Genomic DNA, 26455 nt, shown 5'->3' on the forward strand with positions numbered 1-26455 from the left:
GCTTGATATTAGTAAATATTAAAGATAAATCTCACTTATAGAAAAATCAGCAAAGAAACTGGAGAAGAGTGTCTGCATAGAAAGGCGAGAGGGAAATAACAAGTGTGAGAAAGTCAGCTGAGGGAGGGGAGCAGAAAGGAAGAGAAAATGAACGGTGCACACCAAGTTCGGGAGGAAAGGTTGACTTGGGCACATTGCAAGGATGACTAGCAACTGTATTTGTGTTTATTTTACAGTAAGTTATGCTATCAGAACAACAGAACCAACTTTTTTTAAAACAAAACAAAAACTACTGATAAATTGAGTCTATGGTGGTAGAAACCAGAAGAGTGGTGGTCTGGGGCAGGTGAGGGGAGATGGGTTTAACAGAAGAGGAATTAGCACGGTTAGAAACATACACATACGTGAAATATTCAAAATATTGACAATATTGCATGATTCTCCATTTGCATGAGAAGGATGGAGGAATCTAAGAAAGCTTATAGCTTGTGTATCTAGGGGTGATGCTAAGACCTGATCCCGGAATGGACCTCTCTTCTGAGAGGAAGGCGTGTGGCTAGTGGCCCAATGGTGACAGAGTTATAGAGTTCTGCCTCTCTAAGATGACCATGTTGTCGGCTGCCAGCAAACCTATAGTGAGTGCATCCAAGAGCTCAGAGGTGGACCTTTTGAACTGGAGGGGGTAGAATGCTAACACATTTTGCTTAGTCAGTGTCTATCTGTTAGGGAAAATCTTGTCTATGATGTTCTTATTGGCTAGGAGGTACATAGATCTTGCCTTACCTTAGCTTTTAGATAGCCGCTCTGATTTAGTAGGAGTGGTACATGACCAAACTGCTTGACTAATTGATACCAATGCCTTTTCCTTCATTTATAGAAAGGACTGGGGGTGGGGGTGGCATTCAGAGAGGCCATGTTGGCAAGCCAAGGGACTTGATAGGTTTTGCATGTTTAATGGACTGTTATTCTCTACTAATTACAACTTCCAGTCCAAAAATCCTGCGGTAAGACCGCCTAACTATAAAGGACCCCAAGACGATCCTTCTCCAACTTGGCTTCAGCTGTCAGCTTGATTCAGCCCATAGTTACTTCAGGGGGTTTCAATTTGGGGATTGTACCCATCACATTGCCTGTAGGCATGCCCATGGGGCATTTTCTTGACAGCCAATTGATGTGGGATGGCCCAGCCTACTGTGGGTGTACCATCCCCCAGGCAGGTGGTCCTGGCCTGTATAAGAAAGGCAGCTGAATAAGAATGAGCAAGCCAGAAAGCAGTGTTCCTCGGTGGTTTCTGTCTCAAGTCCCTGCCTTGGTTTTTTGCATTGGAAGTTGAGGATGAACTGCCCCTTGTAAGATGAAGTAAATCCTTTTCCTTCCATTTGCTTTTGGTCATGGTTTATCGCAGCAATCAAGCACAAATTTGAACAGTCATTCTTTTTGCATATATTTCCAGGAAAGTTGAACAAAGAGAAGAATTATGTCCATTGGGACAAAAAAAGTCACCCAAGTACATAGGGCCACCAGGCTCAGCCGCTCCACATATACCACTCTTAACTAGTTCCAGTTACCTCTTTCTCTCTAGCGAAGTGATCAAAAACAGCAGTGAAGGACTCATTCATTTTCTTCTTTTCTTCTTCTGACTCTAACTCAAACTTTTTTGTTATCCTATGTTCTGTGGAGGCAAGAAAAGAAAAGACAGGTCTGTGTGTAAAATATGGGAAAGCAGGCCAAAGAGAAACCTAGAGTCACTGAACATGATTGGTTCCAGACTGGACTGAACCTGAGAGCCTTTCAGCCTGGGCTGGGTGCTCTGACCTCAGCTGGGGAGGTGCTGGGGTGAGATGGTGCCGTGACAGTAGCCACATGGGGTCAGTCAGCAGTATCTCTGTTCTTTCTTTGGGGTGCAGTTTAGTTTCTGGCTCCTGTTTGTCCTGTCTTCTCTGCCGAAGTAATGGTCTTTCTCATGCATTTCTCTCTTTAAAGCTCTTGGTTAGCCAGACTGTTCGTAATAAAATTTTACGCTGAGCCCTTGGGCGGAGGTAAGTTCACCTGTTCTCTTGGACAGTGTTGCAAGACCAGGCAGCAGAGCCCTGAATAATTTAAATTCAAATTCAAGAATTCCTCCTGGGATTTTAGGTTCTGTATTTCATTATAAATGTCAATACCCATATTTGTTCCAGCTCATGATGGGCAAACATGTAGGCTTTAGATCCCTTAATTTGTGTGTCTGAAATTCAAGAGGAGGAGGAGGAGGAGGAGGAGAGGAGGAAAAGGGAGGAGCAAGCCTTGCCCCCACTGTCCTGAGGCACCTTTCATTCGGAAGTTCAGCACCTAGCCTTTCACCCATGGTAAATCCAAGGCCCCTTCCCTCAAGTCAAGGTCAAGATCTATAGCAGGCTCTGTTTATGTTTTTGATACTCTGGTATTAGAAAAGCCAGCGGCTTCTGCCTGACTCACTTTGTTGTAGCAGGATCTTTTCCCGCTCCATCTTCTCATCCTTCTCCCATTCTGCCTTTCGCCTTGACCACTTGTCCTCCATTTCATCGTAAATGCTATCCTGTGGAGCATGAAAGCACCGGTGAGAAAAGCCATAACAACAGGGGGAAGGCTATAAGCCGGGACCACAGCACAGGCTGAGGTACTCACAGGGTCGCATGGGGCTTTGGGGTTTGTTCTTCCCCTCACTTGAGCCTCGCTGAGGGGCCCTTCCATGGGTTATCCATAAGAAAACCAATTCCAGCTAAGCTCAGAGGAGAGCTGGGATAAGCCAAAAGGTCAAAGGCCCTCTAAGAATAGCGTTTACCCTCCTGGATCTTGACTTCTTTGGAAGACAGATGGGCTCTCTGTGTCTGAGAATCACATCTGCTTCTGTGCCTCCCTGTAAGGCAGCCTGCTCTGAGACTTCATCAAGTCCCAGAACTTTCTACTGCTGTGATGAAACAGCCTGATTAAAAGCGGCTTGGGCAGGAAAGGGTTTATTTCACTTATATTTCCATATTACACCCCATCTCTAAGGGAACTTGGCTGGAACTCAGGCAGGAACTGGTGCCAGGGGATGTCCTGGCTTCTGGCTTGCTCCTGTGACTTGCTCAGCCTGTTTTTGTATACATCTGCCCAGAGACCCCACCTGTGGTGGGCTGGGCCCTTCCACATCAATTATTAATCAAGAAAATGCCCCACTGACTTGTCCACCGGCAATGAAGGCACTTTCTCATATGAGGCTCCCTCCCCCCAGATGACTCCGTATTAGGTCAAGTTGACAACAAAAACCCAACCAGTACAGGGCTGGAAGGAAATGGCTTCAGGTCTCAGCTTGTAGAATGTGGAATGAGATTTTTGGATGGAAATTTGGTCAAATCTGTGAAAGGCCTTAAATATGTCCACTGCTTTGACCAACACTCCCCTGTTTGAAGTGCTGTGTTCTGTCACGGCAAGTGACTGTAATAGCACCTGGTCAGTGGGAAAGGGACAGTGACATCCCAAGGGCACAGAGGCAGTCACAACAAAGGAGGGAAAGATCAAAAGTGCCCTAGAGAAAAGAGGACAAAAGCTTCTGCAGATTCACTCAGTGAACGTTTCAACAAAGTACAGGTGTTTGCATGGGCTGCCTCTGGTGAATGACCATTCTTTCTCTTCCATGTTACTGTTGGTGGTTAGTTCCACTCTAAAAAACAAAAACAAAAACCTCTTTTATGTGCATAAGTGTTTTTGTTGGCTTGTGTGTCTGTGCTCGGGATGTGAGCCCCATGGCTGAGGAGACCAGAAGAAGTCACTGGGTCCACTGACACTGTAGTTACACGTGGTTCTGAGCCATCATGTGGGTGCTGGGAACTGAACCTGGGGTTTCTGGAAGAACAGCCAGTGCTCTTAACTGTCGAGCCCTCTCTCCAGCCCTTACCCACCTCCTAGTCTTCATTTTTAGAAAACAAGTGAACAGCTGTTACACTCTCTTTTCTTTTTCTTTTTTCTTTTCTTTTTTTTTTTTTTTTTGGTTTTTTGAGACAGGGTTTCTCTATGTAGCCCTGGCTGTCCTGGAACTCACTCTGTAGACCAGGCTGGCCTCAAACTCAGAAATCCACCTGTCTCTGCCTCCCAAGTGCTGGGATTAAAGGCGTGTGCCACCATCGCCCAGCTACACTCTCTTTTCAACAGACCTCTTCAGAGTTGGATGGCTGGTTTGTCAAATGTGGAAGCCACTGGGCTCATACTTCCTGCTGGGCACAGCAGTGGCACTGTGGTGGGGGGCATTAGAATCTCTCCAGGTCTACAGTCATCCTCATGTTCTCAGCCGGGAATGAGCCTCCCCTCTCTTCCTCTCAGAACCTACCATACAGCTTGGGATCTCACCTGATACATGTGAAACATATTCTTCAGATACTTATATTCTTTGCCCATCTCATCTGGATGAAAAGAAAACAAGGTTGTCATTATTCCTTGGGTGGGCACACTTTTCAAAACTCATAGGAACACCTCAGCACCACACCCAAGCTCTCCCTGAGGTGATGAAACTGTCTTAGGATTCCCAAGTCGATCTGGAAGCTTATCAAAAAGCTTATCAGTTATTGGATCCCACCTGAACCAATGGAAGAGAGGCCAGGTATTTTCTAAATATGCTTCTCAAGAGATTTCAAAACTCACATGCTCTGGTCAGCTGTTTTAGTAAGACAACCTCCCCCCATCCCCAATCCCCACCCACATCCCACCCCCACCCACCCACCCCCACCTCCCAGGATAATCTATATCTGTGGGAAGGAGGAACAAAACCACCCAGAATGCATCTGCTTCTCCTTTTTGTAGCATTTCCTCCTTTATAGTGGTTATGAAAACCACACATTCTCTTTAGGAAACTGGAAAACAAGCAAAGTATAAATAAGACACTAACGTCAAACAGAGGAAGAAGCTTATAGAGTGTCTCATTCTTTCTGTGGACAATGGTCTATAAACCCAGAACCTAAAAGGATGCACACTCTGCTTTTCCCAAGGGCAGTGTGAACAGTGAGATTTGGTCTACACATCCCTATGCACTATAGAACCTTGCAATCACAGTATCCCAGTTAGGATTCAATAAAACACTGCCATTTTACATGCAAGAAAACCTGAAGGCATCATGGTGACATTACAGTTTTAGAACTCTAAAGTGCAATTTAAAAAAAAAAAAATTCACATTCTTGCTTCAGTGATGAAAGTGGATTTTCAAGGACATGGGCTCCCTCTCTCCAGTTTCATTCTCAGTCATTCTCATGTCCTAAGCCTCAGAACGGAAATGTTAGACATCTGGCTGTGCTAACCCATGGGTGTCAGGGTACAGGCTACCCACCTTTCCCTGGCTTTCCCCCAGGGCCTGACAGTACCTAGTTTCTCTTGGGCTGAGGCCTTTTCTGCCTTCAGTGTCTCCTTGTAGTTCATCTCTAACCTCTCCAGCTCCTCTTTGTGAGTCTGTTTGAGTTCCCTGTGGGACAATACGTGAAAAGAAGCTCAGAGTGGACATGCTGGCTCAGCGGGTAAAGGAGGAAAGAATTGACTTCCAAATGCTATCTTCTATGGTCCACAGACACATAGCGACACCAAGCACATGGGGGTGGGTGCACACACACACACACATGTACACACACATTCAGATATACATACACACACATATACATCCTCATTTGCTCACATACACATGCTCACATATACACACATACTCACATATACACACATACTCACATATACACACATGCTCACACACACACACTTACATCACACTCACATGCTCACATACACACATACTCACATATACACTCACATGCTCACATACACACATGCATATTCATATATATACACCACATACATATACACACATGTTCACATACACATGCTCACATACACACTCACACACATGCTCAGACATACACATACTCACATACACTCACACATACTCATCTACATATACACTCACATACACATACACACACACACTTTCTCACACATTTACACACATGCGTACACACATTTGTATGCACACCCACACATATACTTATACACACATGCACGCTCACTCTCATATGCGCGTGCACACACACACACACACACTCACTCTCATGTGCGCGTGCACACACACACACACACATGCACGCTCACTCTCACGTGCGTGTGCACACACACACACACACACACAGTCTGTAGTTGAGTAGTTGAGCTGCTGCACTGACCTGCCCTCCCCCCTCTCCTCACCAATATGAGGCCTTCACTTCCTGTAGTATTCTTATGATTTCTATTCAGAGTGAGGCATTTCCTACAGTTGCTGCTTTGAATAGTGCTCAGGCACGCACCTCAGACTCCCTTCTTAGTCAACAGTCTTTGCTTACAGCTCCCTTACAGAAGCACTCAGAATAAGTTTAGAACCTCAGATCCAGCCCCCATCCCAGGATTCATATGCTGATAGTTTTCGAGTGCTAAAGTGAGAGCCCAAAGGCTTAAATCAGATGGAGAAACCGAAGCACACGTTACTACAGGAAGAACGCCTGTCTGCAAAGACTACGTATGTGATATTATTCCAACATTAAGCAGGGAAAGCCTGTGGAGACAGCTGTTCCTAGGCATTGCCTTGGGAAGGGCTGTGGAGGGATCAGTAGCTGGAGCATACTAAGATAGTGAAGCCACCGGTATAACACTCTCACAGTGAATGCATGTCCACATACACTCTTATTTTTCACACACACACACACACACACACACACACACACACACACACACAGTGCACGCGCACACACACAGAATGTTCTGCACTAGGAGTGACTTCCAAGCAGGCAGTGATGATGATGTGCCAATGCAGGCCCATCAACTGTAACACATGGAACAGGGATGTTGAGGGCGGCTAGGGTCTCTGTACTTTCCTGGTAATCTTGCTGTAAACTTTAAATTATTATAAAAACAACAAAACAAGCTGGACGTGGTGGGCACACACCTTAATCCCAGCATTTGGGAGGCAGAGGCAGGCAGATCTCTGTGAGTTCAAGGCCAGCCTGGTCTACAAAGAAAGAAAGCCTGTCTGGAAAAACAAAACAAGAAAAAAAAAATAAAAACATCAATGCCTAAAGTGCTGTGGCTTATATAGAGGCACTCTCTCTACTAGGATTTACTTTGTTCTAAATGCTCGTTTACATTACAAATGCTTACGGAGTTAAATGTGCTGTCCTAGTTTATGAATACAAGTTTATGAACACAATGTGGAAATAATTAAATCAACATAGTTGACACAGACGTCAACTCAATGATTAAAATTTTTCTGTGGTAAGAATGTTTGAAATTCGCTTTTTTTTCTTTTTAAAGAAGTTGTTTTGGTTTTGGTTGTTGATATGTATGAGTCTGTGTGGGGTAAGCATACATGAGTGTAGTGTAAAGGTCAGAAGGTGCTAGACCCCCAGAGCTGGACAGGTTGAGGTGAGCTACCACACCAGTGCTGGAGACCAGACTCAGGTTCTCTGCAGTGTGTGCTTGGAAGCACCGAGCCATCTCTCCAGCCTTAACGTGTACTCTTGTGCAGTTACAAGTGAAGAACATGATAGCATCGCCATCCTAAGGCCTGCAAAGCTCTTAAAACATGTCTCTCCTGCCGGGCGGTGGTGGCGCACGCCTTTAATCCCAGCACTTGGGAGGCAGAGGCATGTGGATTTCTGAGTGTGAGGCCAGCCTGGCCTACAGAGTGAGTTCCAGGACAGCCAGGGCTACACAGAGAAACCCTGTCTCGAAAAAAAACCACCACCACCACCAACAACAACAACAACAATAACAACAATAATAATAATAATAATATTCCTCCTGTTTGAGATTTTTATACACTTTAAAACATTGTTATTTTATTTATTTATTTATTTATTTATTTATTTATTTATTGTGAATGGTGTGTGTGTGTGTGTACACTGTGACCATCCATGCATCGAGAGCAGGGTGTAACTTGAGAGGCTCAGTGTTCTTCTACCACATAGGTCCTGGGGATCAAATCCAGGTCATCAGGCCTGGTGGAAGCACTGGGCCAAATCCTGTACACTTCGACAATCACCTCTCATCAGCTAGCCTGAGTAACCATCTGTCGGTCTAGGTTCTGTTTTCTAAGAGGTTTCGGCTGTGAGTGAGAACACAGAGACTTTGTCTTTGCCTGCTTTATTTCACTTCCATCCTTCTGATTCACCCATGATCTCACAACTGGGAGAACTCCCTTCTCTTTTAGAGTGGAATAGCATTTTTAAACTCTCATCTGCCATAGAACACAGGTCAATTCTATATTGAGGCTGTTGTGCATGGTGCGCAATATGCCTGCCTGGGAGTTCAGACTCTCCCTTTTCTCCTTCCTTTGTTGCCTAGGCCCTGAGCTAAGAGCGGGAGGGGTAGGAAGGGGAAAGGGGGGGAGAGGAAGAGGAAGAGGAGGGGGAGGAGGGCTGGGAAGGAGAATGTATTCATAACAAATCACATGTGACAGAAGCTTCATGGAGAACAACATAGCTTTCCTTAGCAACTGATCAAAAGAAATACTACAGTGGAGATGAAACGGACGAAGGATGAAAAGCAGGATCACCAAACACAAACTGCTTCATCTTAGCGGCTTCAAATGAGGCCACCCTGCTCTCTGAAGACACAGCTACACAGTGTCACTGGCTGGCTGCGCTTGGCACCGCTGGGAGTGCCTGGGGACCTGGAATCCTGCCAGGACAAAGGAGCCTGGGCTCTCAACATACAGGTGTCTGCCGGAAGGCATACCTGTTCTCGGTTTCAAACTTCTGCTTCATGTCAGAACAGCGGAGATCCATCTCTTTGGAGAGCTGGAAATGAGGCCAACATTAACAACGCAGCATACAGAGCCCCAGCCCGCTCTTACATTTATCTTCGAAGCCCCTCCATTCTGAGGGGATGCCCCTCCCCTCAGTTTCTCCTGGGCATGTTCCGAAGTGCACAGGGCACACACAGCAGAGGGGCTGCTGGCTGTCCTCCCCCAATCAGTCCATCATGCTGGTGGTGCATGGCCGCCACTCTGTTGCTACTTTGTCACTGGGTCTGGTTCCTTCTGTCATTTCATCCTAATACTGTGACCTCTGGGCTCGGTCACCCTTGGGAATCACTTATTTAACAAGAGATTTGGCTGGGAGAGTAAAAAAGAACCAACAGTCAGACTGGACATATTAAAGGGCTACCTGTGGCCACATAGTCACTCCTCTCTCCTTGCCCTCTGCTGGGGAATCAGTCCTCTTGGCTGCAGGCTCCCCTTCCACATTGTGGACTGATTCTTCCTCAGAGTCCCAGCATGCTGAGGCACTGGGGCATCAACTCCTCAGAGTCTCTGCCAGGCTGCTCTCTGTCTGTCCCTGGTGTTAATAACTCTTCCTAGAAACTTCTTAGACCCCATCTCAGTGTCATCCTGAATTCTACACGGAGACCTTTCCAAGGTCTTGCTATGAGTGGGCTGTTCAGAAGTGGGAATATTTTCAACACCCCTACCTCCATATGCAAAAAGACAGTCTCTAACATTGCCTAAATCTGAGTTTGCCTGAAGCCCCACTACCTCCCACCAATGATGTATGTCCCTCCAGCTTCAGATTTTCTTTTGTAGAAGGCATCAGTCCAGCAGTGGTTTTGCAGAATTACCATAACAAATCAGAGGTGGGGAAAGGCAAGAGCTGGTCATGAACCAGCTTGTGAATGTAAGATTCAGACAGCCTGGGACTGGTCAGCACAAGAGGCTGCTGCGGGGAGGCAGAGCCTCACAGGTTCCCGTCAGTAACACCAGGGAACACGTTTCTGAGCATGGCTGTGGTCTGTTACTCCAGCCTTGGTCACCTGCCTGAGCTGGGGAAGAAAGGCTCAAAACTGGAACTCATGTCCAAAATGCAAAAAATGTCATCTGTTAAAAATGCATCGAGGGGTTGGAAAGATGGCTCCAAGGCTGAGAGCACTGACTGCTCTTCCAGAGGTCCTGAGTTCAACCTGGTCTCCGCAGAACCGTTATAGATGACTCATAGCCATCTATAATGAGATCTGGTGCTCTCTTCTGGCCTGCAGGTGTACATGCAGGCAGAATGCTGTATATATAATAAATAAATCTTTTAAAAAAAATGTATCAAAACTGAAAGGACTCCAGCTGATTCTGAAGAGTGGGCTCTGAGACTTTCATAGTAACAGAGGGCAGACCCTGGGGCTTCCTAGAAGGTTTTGCAGGACACAGGAGGCACCCTCCATGCTGGTGTCATTAACAATAGCCTAGAAACCTCTGACGCTTGTGTATCTCATGACAGTGTTTGCAGCGTAGAAGAGACAGTGTTACCACATACCCAGAGGCACCTGGAGAACCCCAGGAATGTGGTATCTTTGAGTTGTTACAGTGATGGATGAGGATGGAGGGAGATACTGCTCACTGTGTACTATGCAGAGTACGGCACCTGGATACCACGCATTAGTATGGTGACCTGCCTGGCATGTTACCTGGTACATTGATAATCGAATGTATTAGCTGTGAGGGTGTGGCTGATGCAAGGATCACTCACCAGTTTCTGGGCAGACTGGTGGTCTCTGTTCATCTGTTCTATTATTGTTGTTAATTCAGAGATCTGCTCCTCAAGGTCAGAAATGATATCAGTCCTGTGGGATAAACACTCTATCACCAAGAGAGCTTGTTGTTATTCACACCAGTCAGGCCCCCCAGACTGCTTGACTCTGGTCTGTTTTGTGTCTTCTCCACCACTAAGGAATGGGGATGCAGTGGTCTTGGATAAGGTGTTTCTCAGTAGAGTGGTTGGACCTCGAATCTAGCCCTAAAGGTAAGCTAGCTGGAAGTGATGTGGGTGGTGTGATGTCCCACTGAGCAGAAGAGAAATAAGAATGTATTGGACACTTATCAGAGTGTAGTTATCAATAGTTGAACTCAATAGGCCAGAGGATTAGGGAATGAGGAAGTGTAAGGAGACTTATGCTGACAGGCAACAGTAGACAAGGACTGCCAGAGGATGGGACTAAGAGGAGGTGCAAATAAATATGTGTGTGCATATGTGTCTGTACTCCCAACACTCAAGAACAGGGTGGTAGTGTCCCGCTTGGGTTATACAGCAACACAGTGCTTCAAAACAACCCCCCCACACACCAAAAAAAACAACGACCCTTTTTTCTTTTTTTTTGTTTTTCGAGACAGGTGTGTGTGTGTGTGTGTGTGTGTGTGTGTGTGTGTGTGTGTCCCTGGCTGTCCTGGAACTTGCTATGTAGACCAGGCTGGCCTCAAGCTCACTGTGCTGGGATTAAAGGTATGCATCATCATGTGTGGGGAGGGAGGAGCTTTTTCAAAAGTTGCTTTCAGAACGTGTAATGGCTTTCTGTGTATCTGTGAGCTATGCAACCAGGGGAGGCAACAGTGTGCTGGGGCTGTGTGAAGGGTGTTAGGTCAGGAGGTCTCATTTCCTTGGCATTGCCCACCCCTCTCTTGGCACAGAGAAGGTGTCAAGTGAGAAAACAAGAGAAAGGATCTAGGAGAGGGAGCTGGGGGTCTAGGAGGTCGGAAAGTAGGAACCTTTGTCTTTTACCCATGATCTCCACTGTGAACAATATTCACAGCTTTACCCTGGGACTGAATGGGTGTGGGCAGCTTCATTCTACCACAGCTTCCTTGTGAGAAAGAGGTGGGTAGCAGTGAGATACCAGCTCTTCCTGGACTTGGACAACATTCCAGCTTTGTGCCCATACCCAGAAAGCAAACCTGAGCCCCAATGTCAGCAGGAAGTAATTTTAATTCTGGACTAGCACAGTGTCCCTCATTCATCTACAATCAACAAGAGGCTGGGGTGGGCCGGGCAGTGGTGGCACATGCCTTTAATTCCAGCACTTGGGAGGCAGTGGCAAGCAGATTTCTGAGTTTGAGGCCAGTCTGATCTACAGAGTGAGTTCTCTGTATAGCCCAGGACAAGCCAGGGCTATACAGAGAAACCTTGTCTCGAAAAACCAAGGGGGAAAAAAAAAGAGGCTGGGGTGTTTGGTGCTGGATCTGGCCTCCAGCTCCTCCCAGCATCCCTCAGTCCCCATCTGGCATACCCTGCTCCCCCTCCCCCAACCCTGAACTTTCCAGCCCGAGGATGGAATGGGCTGCCCTTCCCCCAGAAGCTTGTCCCTGTATAATCTCTTTCTCTCCTCACACCCCCACAGTGACTCCCCTGGGCCTCAATCCTTGAAGCCAGTGAACTTGCCCTCGAGCAGCTTCCCAATAAACCTGCCTTTAATATAATCTAATCTGGGCTTGAATTGGCTCATTTTGCCAGTGAAAAAAATAACCTATCAGTAGCTATGAATACAACTTTGACTCTGGGTCTATCACCCTGCAGAAGCTGGTGGGTTAAGCAGGGAAGAGAAAAAAAAAATGAGGCTGAATCCTGACAGCAGCCCTGACTGGATGGGAAGACAGGGATGTGGCTCTGGCTTCTCTGAGCCAGGGATTAGTAACTCCATGGCCTCCATTGCATGAACCTCATTCCCATCCCTTGTCAGAGATATCTACTGCTCTCTACATATCAACAGATGGGTGACTACATATGTGAGTTTATGTATAGTATATTCGAGTGTGTGTGTGTGTGTGCGCGCGCAAACATGGAAGCCAGGGATCAATTTTAAGTGTCTTCCTCTGTTGCTCTTCATTCATTTTATGAAACAGGCTAAACTCATGTTTCAACTAGTTCAGCTGGCTAATGAGCCTCAGGGTTTCTCTGCTGTCTGTCGTTCAGTGCTAGGATTATGGGCATGTGTCACCAGGCCCAGGTTTTTACAGAGATGCTAGAGATAAGAACTAACTTGATCCACTGAAGATCTTCCTAGATCCTTTGGAACAATAGCTCCTTTTCTTGCTTGCTTTTTGTTTTCGATACAGGGTCTTTCTACATAGCTCTGGCTGTCCTGAAACTTGCTATACAGATCAGGCTAGTCTTTAACTCACAGAGATCAACCCTCTCCACACACCCCCAGTACAGAGTTAACAGTGTGTGCCCACTGTGGCTTCACAACAGTAGTTCTCAAGGCAGACAAAGGCTGGAAAGAGGAGACACTGGGAGAGCTCTCCAGTGATGTAGTAAGGAGAGGCCTGACTAGAAGACATGAATGAGGAGTTTAGGAAGTAGAACTGAGATGTATGGATGGGTATAAGTATAACATCAGAGAGAAGAAGGGCTTCTGAGAAAGCAGATGGCTGCTGCTTAACAGGGTAGAACAGGCCGGAACCTTCCTAACAGTGTCTCCCAGAGTCATGGGCACTTTGGGTTGCTTATAATGAAACAGAGACACATATTCCAGTCTTCCAGAATCTTTGGCTTTGCTCTTCATTCCCATTCTTGGAATCCAGACTATTTTTTGGGGTATTTCACCTGTCCCTCCCTGGCAGGAGCATTTGCCTCTTTAGTCTTGCTGGCTGGACCCCCTATGCTTATAGCTGTTTTGGGGCAGGGACCTGTGGCCTGGGTGTAGATGTCAGGTGCTTAACTGGTGCCAGGCAGGGTTGACCAGCTGGGCAGGGCAAGCTCTGAGAAGCCAGTGCTGATCCAAAGACTTTACCTGGAAATTTTGACTTTGCTCAAGACGTTCGACTCCAAGTGCTTTTTCCCATTGAACATCTCATCTCCCAAGGTGACTGAAATCTGTTCCCGATTTCGAATGAGTTTATAGCCAGGTGACACTTTAATCACTTCCTGGGTCACAAGGTGGAAGACAAATGGAAACTGTGAACCCAGAAGAACTGAGGTGCCTCCCACCTACTGTGTGCTTCCATGTGACCTATTCTGTGCTTCTGTGGTGGTTTGAATATGCTTGGCCCAGGGGGTGGCACTATTAGGGGGTGTGGCTTTGTTGGAGTAGGTGTGGGTGGCCTGGTTGGAGGAAGTGAGTCACTGTGGGGGTGGGCAATGAGACCTTCTCCTAACCACATGAGAGCCAGTCTTCTCTTAGCAGCCTTCAGATGAAGATGAAGAACTCTCAGCTCCTCCTGTACCATGTCTGCCTAGATGCTGTCATGCTTCCTGCCTTGATGATAATAGACAGAACCTCTGAACCTGTGCCAGCCCCAATTCAACATTGTCCTTTATAAGAGTTTGTTCACAGCAATGAAAACACTAAGACAGCTTCCTCACATCTTATACACATTGATGCTGTGCTGAAATTCAAGGGCCCAAGACCCTTCTGTGCCCTCCTCCACACACTACCCTCAGATCCAATCCCAACACTCACCTGGCCCCCAGGGGCCCCTTAAACTCAGCAGTGCCAACTGATCCATAGTCACCACTCTGCTTCTCCTTCCCTTGCTCCATTGTGGGCAGTAGATGCGCCTTGTGGGAACCGCTCAACTTTTGAAATGGACAGACCAAAAGGTTTATATATTTGGCCCTAGAATGATTTAAGATCTCTGTGACTCAGTTTCCTCATCAGAAAAATGGAGGCAACCAGTCCCACAACACCCAGAGGAAGCTCAATTCTCAGGTGCTCTAACACACCCAGGATCACAGGATCTCACGGACTTGGTCACACCAAGATTTCAGGATCCCAGAAGCAGCTTGACTCCCAGGAGCTCTGACACACCCAGGATCTCAGGATCACAGGATCCCAGAATCACAGGATCAAAGAGACAGCTGGATTATGAGGAGTTCTGATACAGCCAGGATCACAGGAGGGACAGGCTCCAATCAGAGACAGCAAGGGCAGGTAACACTAGAGATAACGAGATGGTGAGAGGCAAGCATAAGAACATAGGCAACAGAAACCAAGGTTACTTGTCATCATCAGGACCCAATTCTCCCACCATAGCAAGTCCTGGATACACCATTACACCAGAAAAGCAAGATTTAGATTAAAATCACTTCTCATGATGATGATAGAGGACATTAAGAAGAACATAAATAACTCCCTTAAAGAAATACAGAAGAAATACAGGTAAACAGCTAGAAGCCTTTAAAGAGAAAACACAAAAATTCCTTAAAGAATTACAAGAAAACACAATCAAACAGGTGAAGGAATTGAACAAAACTATCCAGGATCTAAAAATGGAAATAGAAACAATAAAGAAATCACAAAGGGAGACAACCCTGGAGATAGAACATCTAGGAAAGAGATCAGGAGTCATAGATGCAAGCATCACCAAATAGAATACAAGAGAAGGAAGAGAATCTCAGGGGCAGAAGACACCATAGAAAACATTGACACAACAGTCAAAGAAAATGCAAAAAGCTCCTAATCCAAAACATCCAGGAAATCTAGGACACAATGAGAAGATGAAACCTAAGGATAATAGGAATTGAAGAGAGCGAAGAAGACTTAAAGGGCCAGTAAATATCTTAACAAAATTATAGAAGAAAACTTCCCTAACCTAAAAAAAGAGATGCTCATGGACATACAAGAAGTCTACAGAACTAGAAATAGATTGAACCAGAAAAGAAATTTCTCCCATCATATAATAATCAAAACACCAAATGCACAAAACAAAGAAAGAATATTAAAAACAGTAAGGGAAAAAGGTCAAGTAACATATAAAGGCAGGCCTATCAGAATTACACCAGACTTCTCACCAGAGACTATGAAAGCCAGAAGATCCTGGGCAGATGTCATACAGATCCTAAGAGAACACAAATGCCAACCCAGGCTACTATATCCAGAAAAACTCTCAATTACCATAGATGGAGAAACCAAGATATTCCATGACAAAACCAAATTTACACAATATCTTTCCACAAATCCACCCCTACAAAGAATAAATAGAAGGAAAACTTCAACAGAAGGAGGGAAACTACACCCTAGAAAAAGCAAGAAAGTAATCTTCTTTCAACAAACCCAAAAGAAGATAGCCACACAAACATAATTCTACCTCTAACAACACATATAACAGGAAGCAACAATCACTTTTCCTTAATATCTCTTAACATTAATGGACTCAATTCTCCAATAAAAACACCTAGACTAACAGACTGGATACATAAACAAGTCCCAGAATTTTGCTGTGTACAGGAAATGCACCTCAGTGACAAAGATAGACACTACCTCAGAGTAAAAGACTGGAAACAAATTTTCCAAGTAAATGGTCCAAGAAGCAAGCTAGAGTAGTCATTTTAATATAGAACAAAATTGACTTTTGACCTAAAGTTATCAAAAAAGATAAGGAAGGATACTTCATACTGGTCAAAGGAAAAAATATACCAAGATGAACTCTCAGTTCTGAACACCTATGCTCCAAATGCAAGGGTACCCACATTCATAAAAGAAACTTTATTAGCTCAAAGCACACATTGCACCTCACATAATAATGGTGGGAGACTTCAACACCCCACCTCTCAGCAATGGACAGATCATGGAAACAAAAACTAAACAGATATACAGTGAAACTAACAGAAGTTATGGACCAAATGGATTTAACAGATATCTATAGAACATTTCATCCTAAAACAAAAGAATATACCTTTTTCTCAGCACCTCATGGTACCTTCTCCAAAACTGACCCTATAATCGGTCACAAAACAGACCTCAACAGATACAAGATTGAAATAATCCCATGAAATAATCATAACAACAAAAACAATGGAAAGCACACATACACATGGAAGCTGAACAATGCTCTACTAAGTGATAACTTGGTCAAGGAAGAAATAAAGAAAGAAATTAAAGACTTTTTAGAATTTAATGAAAATGAAGACACATCATATCAAAACTTATGGGACACAATGAAAGCAGTGTAAGAAGGAAAACTCATAGCTCTGAGTGCCTCCAAAGAGAAACTGGAGAGAGCATACACTAGCAGCTTGACAGCACACCTTAAAGCTCTAGAACAAAAGAAGCAAATACACCCAAGAGGAGTAGATGGCAGGAAATAATCAAACTCAGGGCTGAAGTCAACCAAGTAGAAACAAAAACAACTAACTCTACAAAGAACCAAACCAGGAGCTGGTTCTTTGAGAAAATAAACAAGATAGATAAACCCTTAGCCAGACTAATCATAGGACACAGAGACAGTATCCAAATTAATAAAATCAGAAATGAAAAGGGAGACATAACAATAGAAACTGAGGAAGTTTAAAAAAATCATCAGATCCTACTACAAAAGCCTATATTCAACAAAATTGGAAAATCTGGACAAAATGGACAATTTTCTAGACAGATACCAGGTGCCAAAGTTAAATCAGGATCAGATAAACTATCTAAACAGTCCCATAACCTCTAAAGAAATAGAAGTAGTCAATAATAGTCTCCCAACCAAAAAAAAAAGCCCAGGACCAGATGGGTTCAGTGGAGAATTCTATCAGACCTTCAAAGAGGACCGAATACTAATACTCCTCAAACTATTCCACAAAGTAGAAACAGAAGGTACTCTACTCAATTCCTTCTATGAAGCCACAATTATGCTTATACCACACAAAGACCCAACAAAGAAAGAGAACTTCAGATCAATATTTTCCTTATGAATATTGATGCAAAAATACTCAATAAAATTCTTGCAAACTGAATCCAAGAACACATCAAAACGATCATCCATCATGATCAAGTAGGCTTCATCCCATGGATGCAGGGATGGTTCAATATACAGAAATCCATCAACATAGTCCACTACAATAACAAACTCAAAGAAAAAAAAACACACAATCATCTCATTAGATGCTGAGAAAGCATTTGACAAAATTCAACATCCCTTCATGATTAAAGTTTTAGAAAGATAAAGAATTCAAGGCCCATACCTAAACATAGTAAAAGCAATATACAGCAAACCAATAGCCAACATCAAACTAAATAGAGAGAAACTTGAAGCAATCCCACTAAAATCAGGGACAAGACAAGGCTGCCCACTCTTTCCCTACCTATTCAATATAATAGCCAAAGTCCTAGCCAGATTAATTAGACAGCAATAGGTCAAAGGGATACAAATTAGAAAGGAAGAAGTCCAAATATCACTATTTGCAGATGATATGATAGTATACTTATATGACCGCAAAAATCTACCAGAGAACTCCTAAATCTGATAAACAATTTCAGCAAAGTGGCTGGATATAAAATTATCTCAAACAAATCAGTGACCTTCCTCTACTCAAAGGATAAACAGGCTGAGAAAGAAATTAAGGAAATGACATCCTTCACAATAGTCATAAATAATATAAAATACCTTGGTATGACTCTAACCAAGCAAGTGAAAGATCTGTATGACAAGAACTTCTCTCTGAAGAAAGAAATCAAAGATCTCAGAAGTTGGAAAGATCTCCCATGCTCAAGGATTGGTAGGATTAATATAGTAAAAATGGCCATCTTGCCAAAAGCAATCTACAGATTCAGTACAATCCCCATCAAAATCCCAATTCAATTCTTCATAGAGTTAGAAAGAACAATTTTCAATTTCATTTACAATAACAAAAAACTCAGGATAGTGAAAACTATTCTCAACAATAAAACAACTTCTGGGGGAATTGCCGTCCCTGATGTTAAGCTGTACTACAAAGCGATAGTGATAAAAACTATATGGTATTGGTACAGTGACAGGCAGGAAGATCAATGGAATAGAATTGAAGACACTGAAATGAACCCACACACCTATGATCACTTGATCTTTGACAAAGGAGCTAAAACCATCCAGTGGAAAAAAGACAGCAAATAATGCTGGCTCAACTGGCCGTCAGCATGTAGAAGAATGCAAATGGATCCATTCTTATCTCCTTGTACAAAGCTCAAGTCCAAGTGGATCAAGGACCTCCACATAAAACCAGGTACATTGAAACTAACAGAAAAGAAAGTGGGGAAGAGCCTCCAGCACATGGGCACAGGAAAATTTCCTGAAGAGAACACCAATAGCTTATGTTCTAAGATCAAGAATTGACAAATGGGACCTCATAAAATTGCAAAGCTTCTGTCAGGCAAAGGACATTGTCAATAGGACATAATGGCAACCAATAGGTTGGAAAAAGATCTTTACCAATCCTACATCTGATAGAGGGCTAATATCCAATATATACAAAGAACTCAAGAAGTTATACTCCAGAGAATCAAATAACCCTATTAAAATGGGCTACAGAGCTAAATCAAGAATTTCAACTGAAGAAACTCTAATGGCTGAGAATCAGCTAAAGAAATGTTCAACATCCTTAGTTATCAGGGAAATACAAGTCAAAATGACCCTGAGATTCCACTTCACACTAGTCAGAATGGCTAAGATCAAACTCAGGTAACAGCAGATTCTGGTAAGGATGTGGAAAAAGAGCAACACTCCTCCACTGTTGGAGGGATTGCAAGCTGGTACAACAACTCTGGAAATCAGTCTGGTGGTTCCTCAGAAAAATGGACAAAGTATTACCTGAGGACCCAGCTATACCACTTCTGGGCATATACCCAAAAGATTCTCCAACATATAACAAGCACACTATGTTCATAGCAACCTTATTTATAATAGCCAGAGGCTGGGAAGAACCCAGTTCTTATAAAATGGATACAGTACTCCATTTATACAATGGAGTACTACTTAGCTATTAAAAACAATGAATTCATGAAATTATTATGCAAATGAATCAGACTAGGAAATATCATCCTGAGTGAGGTAACCCAGTTACAAAAGAACACATGTGGTATGTACTCTCTGATAAGTGGATATTAGCCCAGAAGCTCCCAATACCCAAGATACAATTCACAGACCACATGAAGCTCAAGAAGAAAGAAGACCAAAGTGTGGGTGCTTCGGTGCTTCTTAGAAGGGGCAACAAAACACTCACAGGAGCAAATATAGAGACAAAGGGTGGAGCAGAGACTGAAGGAAAGGTCATTCAGAGACTGCCCCACTTGGTGATCCATTCAATATACAGTTACCAAATACAGACACTATTGTGGATGCCAAGCAATGCATGCTGACAGGAGCCTGATATAGCTGTCTCCTGAGAGGCTCTGTCAGAGCCTGACAAATACAGAGGCGAATGCTCACAGCCAACCATTGGACTGAGCACGTGTCCCCAATGGAAGAGTTAAGAGAAAGGACTGAAGAAGCTGAAGGGGTTTGCAATCCCATAGGAAGAACAACAATATCAACCAACCAGACCCCCAAGAGCTTCCCGGGACTAAACCACCAACCAAAGAGTACACATGGAGGGACCCATGGTCCAGCCGCATATGTGACATAGAATGGCCTTTCTGGACATCAATGGGAGGAGAGGCCCTTGGTCCTGTGAAGGCTTGATGCCCCAGTGTAGGGGAATGCCAGGGTGAGGAGGTTGGAGTGGGTAGGTGGGTGGGGGAACACCCTCATAGAAGCAGGGGGAGGGGAGATGGAATAGGGTGTTTCAGGGCAGGGGGAATTGAGAAAGGGGATAACATTTGAAATGTAAATAAAGAAAATATCCAATAAAAATGCAAAAAAAGAGAGAGAGAGAGAAAGAGAGAGAGAGAGAGAGGAGAGAGAAAGAAAAAGAAAGAGAGAAAAGTGGAGAAATTAACTTTTCCAAAGGGCTTTTTAAAGGGAGAAAAACAACAAAATAACTCTCAAGGAGATGGTTAGGAGGGACACAAACATGTAGTGAGTTCATCCTCCTATATCCATCAGATGGCATGGCAGAACCCTGGCATTGTCAGTTGCTAACTTGGATGCAATCACAGCATCTAGAGATATGCAGAACATTTAGCAGTACGGAGTCTTCCTGGCCATTCTGTCTCCTAAATGGCTTATCAGCATCTCCCTCCTTTATGCCTTGTTCAGTCCTGGATCAAGTGCACAGCATCCTGCGCTTGGACTCTCAATGTTAGTATTTCTTCTAGGCTCCGCCCAACAGTTACCTAGCAACAGCCAATTAGGAGCCTGGCTTGCTATACAAGGACGGCTTGCCCCTGCTCCTTTCCTCTTTCTCTCTCCTCTCCCTGTCCTCCCTCCAAACCTCATGTTCCCTACTTTCTCTCTCCTCTCTTTTCCGTCCTTCCCCATCCCCTTTCTCTGCCTCTACTCCCTTCTCACCCCTTCTGACCCCCCCCCAAAAGCTTCATTTTATACTAGACTCATTATATGGCTGGTGATACCTCAAGGAGAGATGCCTCAGCATGGGCCTGCTACGGCTCGCCCTCCCGCCACGTCACGCCACTACATTATGTAACGGAACACTTATGACACTGTCCCAGTTCTCTCTGCTTTCACTCATTTGCCCCCAATGTTCACAACCTCTCCACCCAATAGGGTGATTGTGGTTTTCTTTGCTTATTTTGTTCCCAATCACTGAAGCCCTTAGGACTGCATGATCCTTGTTTTAGGAAGGGGAAGGATGGATAAAACCATAAAACAAAAAGGAGCCAGAACGTCCTACCAGGACGTTCATTTTCTAAAATGCAAATATAACCTGATCTCATGTTTGTGTCAGATCTGAGGCTGGTTTCCTTGCCCTTGCTGGCCATAGGTGCCCTCTCAAGGCGCCTCAAGGTCTCTGGCTTCCAGTGTGCAGAGGGCTTCCTATATTGGGGCATGAGTTGTACTAACCCACCACCGTCTGTTTTCCACCAGGGACCTACACAAAGCCAAGGAGAGTAGCTGGGCTTTAGTTACAGTTTGGCCACATACCAGCTACCTCAAGTGTGTACCACTCATAATATAAGGATTACTTCTAGGATCTCTGTTAAGATTTGGCAGAGTGAGTATGTCAAAGCCTCATGCTTGCACACAGTAGGCTCCAGATAAATGCTCACCCTGTTCCTTTCCCATTTCTACTCACAGTCGGTACTTTGCTGCTGTCCTCGGTCTTTCCTGACTGGGCTTTGTCCCTGCAAGAGAGAAATGTGCTCAGAAAGCAACAGAGCAGCCAAAAGGCAGAGCTCAGGGAGCTGCACCTTGGTGTTGCCAGCTATGCCTTTCTGGAGGAGCACCCTGGGGAGCTGGGGAATACTTTGGTATTGGGCCCCCATTGAGGGGGGCAGTCCAAATGGATGTGGGTACAGTCTGGAGCGCTCAGGGCAAACTGACTCCATGCCTTTGCAAGCATCCAGAGGCTTCCTGTGTCCCCAGTGTTTGTCTGCACAGTGTTCACATCGTATTGCCGACTGACAGTTTCTTTTTCATAAGTGCATTGGCCCCATGCAGTGACATCTCAGGTTAGCCGCCTGGACAACCTCCAACCTGTAGACAACCTCCAACCTGTGCTCACTGCTCCATCTCCCCACTCTTCAGGGCCGAGGGCTCCTCTTTGCAGCCAATCACTGCTTCCTCACCTTCTCTGAGCTGCAATCACCATGGATTTGGTTGTGGGGGAACAAATCAATGGATTGTGGCAGTTTTCTGACATCCTTGGTAGTAAATCAGTTCAAGTCAGCCATGAGGTCTTTTGTGTGTGTGTGTGTGTGTGTGTGTGTGTGTGGCCCCCGGGCAGCTAGGGGAATCTGTTGGTACAGGGCCTCGATGAAGAAGTCTAAAATGAGTGTGAGCAGGGCTGTACACAGAGCTCTCAGAGAGAACGGATCTCTTGAGTAGTGTTATTATTATTATTATTATTCATTGCTTCATGGAGTCAAAAGTACTTACTTTGGGAAAGTAGTAGATTTTGCTGGTTGGGACAGGAAGTAGCTGCCTTCTTTTGAAGCTGGTGAAGGTAAAATTGGCCTGGAAACAATAAATAAATAAACACTGGAAACGGAAAAAAGCTATCGTGATCCTCCCCAATAAGGGCATGCTCGTGGTGACTCCAAATTGGAATATACAATGTGATCATGGAGGCTATGGAGATTTGAGGCCTTGAAGACTCAGACCCAAGGTGCTGCTGGTTCTTATCTACTATCTCCTGGTCCTTAGCACCAGCTCCAAGGCTCCCCTGGGGAGGGGCAGCTGACACCAAAGCTCTCTGGGTGTTTTACACTCATACACACACACACACACACACACACATGCACACACACACATGCACACATACACATACATACACACACACACACACACACACACACACGCACATGCACACACTGTACTGTACTACAAAATTGCACGGTTGGGTCTTTATTGAAATGGCATTGAGTCAAACAGACTTGCAAGATCAGGGCAGCACCCAGGCTGAAGGGAAAGGCAGGACGGCAGGGCTTCCTGTTCTGTCGGGAATTTGTGTCAAGCTCTCTACTGGGGAGTCTTGTAAGGCAGAGGACCACAAAGGAATCCTTTGTCTCCTGTACCTAGCCCAATCCAGCTTATTCTTACTTAAACTTCCCCGTGGGAGTCTTTGGAAGTGGATGAGGGGTCTTGATTAGCTTCCGTGGTCCCAAGTTCCAGGGGTCCCAGCAGGTGCAGTAGATGAGAGGATTGGGGTACATGGTCAGGTCATAGGCAGGCTTGCTAGGCCAGGGGCTCCTGTTGAGATGGGAAAACAACCGCAGAGAGTTAAACCACTCAGAAACCAAAGCAAACAAAGACAGGGACGGACCAAGGGGCGGCGCAATGAACAAGGGTGGAGGCTGAGCTGACGCGGGCTCTCACTGTAGAGTGACGCCTTACATTTGCTGCTTGACATGAAAGCAAATACGCATCTTGCATAATTGAGTCGTTACTGTAATCCAAGTGTACAATCTTTGCCTAGCTATTGCTGCCTAGGCTTACAGGTGACACACAGAGATGTCACACAGGCAGCACATTGCAGAGTTGGGAGCATCCACTCAGTTCCTCTGGCCCCATCCCTCCTCAAGTTCACATTAGCTCACTCGGCATGAAGAAATTCCCCACAGCAGATCCTGCACAGAACTTTCTGGGGGAGTTGTTGTCCTTCTCCAACTAGAGCACAAAGGGCCCTGTTTCTTAATTTGGGTCATCTGTCTGAACTGCAGCAGGGAACTAAAAACAACCTTCATCGTGATTGCTGCGTGCACGGTAACTCTCGCGTGAGCCCAGATGCAAAGGAACTCTCGCGTGAGCCCAGATGCAGAGAGATACGATTTCCGATGACACTGATAGGTAGAGTTGACAGTATATGGAGTATATGGTACAATCAATAGTGTCCATGTCTCTTCAGGACCAGACCTGTCCCTGTTCTCACTCCCCCCCCAGAGCCTGATGATGCATGCATGTATATACATACATACATACATACATGCATACATGCGCACACACATACACGCCTGTAGGTAGAGAAAGAGACTTTGTAGCTTAGGTGTTAAAAACTGAAAATTGGGTCAGAATGTTAGAATTATGTTTCCTGTTCCCCTCATGACATGTTATGAAAATTTGGGGGTTCTTTGAAATCAGGTGGGCCCGACTTTACACATTAGACATGGGACTGCAGGAAGCCTACTTTTCTGAGCCTATAAATTTAAACTTTTTTTTTTAATTTAAGATTTAAATTTGAAATGAGCTTCTTAAAAAGGATGGCTCGTGTTAGTCCACGCTGGGTCTAATTGCTGCGGACGTTTCCTCAGAATCATGTTCTCAGCCCTGTGCATGGAAAGGAGTACCAGGAATTAGAGCGGCACTTTACACACAGAAAATACTCTCTCTTTAAAAAAAAATAGGCTTATTTGTATGTGTGCATATAGTAACTTGAAATCAGCTCACTACAGAGACAATCAGTACAGAAAAGATTAAGGAAGTGAAAAAAAATAAAAAATACAACATCCAGAGATGACCAATGAGAATGCTTATGGATGCCTTCCAGAATTTTCTGCATTCTAAAGAAACAGACTTACATAAGTTTCTATGAAACAGGAACAAACTATATTTACATCCTGGATATATTTCTAAAGAAAATACCATGAGTTTCTATTATGTAAAATATGTCATTGTTTTTAAATGTAAGTTATTTTTACAATCAAGAAATTTAAAAAAATATTCCAAATGTAGAGAAAGAGTAAAATAAGCTCACCTATCTCCTAGTTTCAACAATGTCAATGTAACTAATCTTACTTGTCTATACCCCCTCCCACTGCGTGTCACTCCTCCAACATCATATCTTTTTTGTTTGTTTGTTTGTTTGTTTGTTTTTTGGTTTTTTGAGACAGGGTTTCTCTGTATAGCCCTGGCTGTCCTGGAACTTACTCTGTATACCACGCTGACCTGGAACTCAGAAATATGCCTGCCTCTGCCTCCCAAGTGCTGGGATTAAAGGCATGCACCACCACTGTCCAGCAACACCATATTGTCACCATATTGTCTTTATTTCTTTTTTTTTCTTTTGAGATTTATTTATTATTATATGTAAATACACTGTAGCTGTCTTCAAACACACCAGAAGAGGGCATCAGATCTCATTACGAGTGGTTGTGAGCCACTATGTGGTTGCTGGGATTTGAACTCAGGACCTTTGTAAGAGCAGTCAGTGCTCTTACCCACTGAGCCATCTCGCCAGCCTGGTTTTTATTTTTGTGTATGTGTTTTTGTCTGGGTGAGTATATACCATAAGTGTTCAGGAACACATGGAAACCAGAAGACAGCATTAGATATTCTGGAGCTGAAGTTACAAGCTGTTGGGAGCCATTAGATGTGGTTTATTGGAACAAAATCGAGGTTCTCTGAAGCTCAGCAAGCACCCCTAATCCCTGAGCCATTTCCCTTAGCTCACAACTCTAAATTTATATGGATGCATTTACTTATATGTTAACCAGTTTTGTATTGATCAATGTTTGTTTCCTTTTTTCCCATTCTAAAAAATTGCCTTAATGTTTATTACTTTGCTCTTAAAAATAAAAGTTCCCTTTGCATCTATGGGAACCATATTAAAAGCATTTAAAATCAGTTATGCAAAACTAATGAGCCATTAGAACAGATTTGGGCTATTAGCAAATCCTGAGGTAGGTCTAAGGGTGTCAGGGGAGAAACTGAGGCAAGCAAGCTGGTAAGGAGCACTTTGAGAGCCTTTTGGTAATGACCGTTTACTGGTTGTGTGTTTACTGGACCGTTTACTGGAGTTTGTGTGCTTGCGTGTGTGTGTGTGTGTGTGTGTGTGTGTGTGTGTGTGTTCCCTTCTTTTCTTTCCCTGTATTTTCTCCCTGGTGTTTCACTCACAGCCGTTTGACTGAGTGAGCAGAGCTTTAGAAAGGGTCTGGGTTTTAAACAACCGGCCAGCTGGAAACTCTTCCCAAGATCTTACCTTAATCCTTTCAGATCCATTGGCCTTGTGGTTCCTTCCCAAGCTGAATCTTAAAGAAATCATAATGTTTTAGGGAAACCAGACACCATTAGCTCAAAATCAGGGTTCACTTCTCACCGAATCAAGGTGTTTAAGAGCTCATGGTTGCAGCGCTTACTCCCAAGTGGTTGAGATGCCAAGGCAGAAATCTCGAGACTGCCTTGGAGACTGGCAAACCCAGCCAGCGGCTTTAGAAGGTTTTCGCGGGCACGCCAAGAGCTTCCCTTAGAAGAGAGTTCAGTTCAGTTTTCGTTGTATTACGGTGAAAGCTACCCTTGAGGAGAAATTCATCCTCTAGCTAAAGTCCTTTGACTGAGCCTGACTTGCGAGGTTTGTTTTAGGGAGCTAGCCAGGGAGGGTTTGTTTCTTTTATCACTATGGAAACAGAA

General features: G+C 44.4%; 1 protein-coding gene across 2 annotated transcripts in view; it reads right to left on the reverse strand.

Annotated features, from left to right (window-relative positions):
• Flacc1 (flagellum associated containing coiled-coil domains 1) overlaps window positions 1–26455 on the reverse strand; it is a 35568-nt gene extending 9113 nt beyond the window's left edge. Inside the window, exons 1-11 of one of the 2 annotated variants that reach the window (XM_031367600.1) lie at window positions 26145–26455; window positions 23153–23302; window positions 22490–22567; window positions 21687–21735; window positions 13549–13682; window positions 10515–10608; window positions 8737–8798; window positions 5352–5449; window positions 4348–4400; window positions 2458–2557; window positions 1569–1672 (exon numbers count right to left, since the gene is read on the reverse strand). In XM_031367600.1, the coding sequence (XP_031223460.1) occupies window positions 1569–1672; window positions 2458–2557; window positions 4348–4400; window positions 5352–5449; window positions 8737–8798; window positions 10515–10608; window positions 13549–13682; window positions 21687–21735; window positions 22490–22567; window positions 23153–23265 (885 nt within the window). In that variant the 5' untranslated portion in view covers window positions 23266–23302; window positions 26145–26455. Of the gene's footprint in view, window positions 1–1568; window positions 1673–2457; window positions 2558–4347; window positions 4401–5351; window positions 5450–8736; window positions 8799–10514; window positions 10609–13548; window positions 13683–21686; window positions 21736–22489; window positions 22568–23152; window positions 23303–26027 lie in introns of both variants that reach the window. The other variant, XM_031367599.1, reaches the window with a different exon arrangement.

The sequence above is a fragment of the Mastomys coucha genome, unplaced genomic scaffold, assembly GCF_008632895.1.
Source record: "Mastomys coucha isolate ucsf_1 unplaced genomic scaffold, UCSF_Mcou_1 pScaffold14, whole genome shotgun sequence".
NCBI classification, from domain to species: Eukaryota; Metazoa; Chordata; class Mammalia; order Rodentia; family Muridae; genus Mastomys; species Mastomys coucha.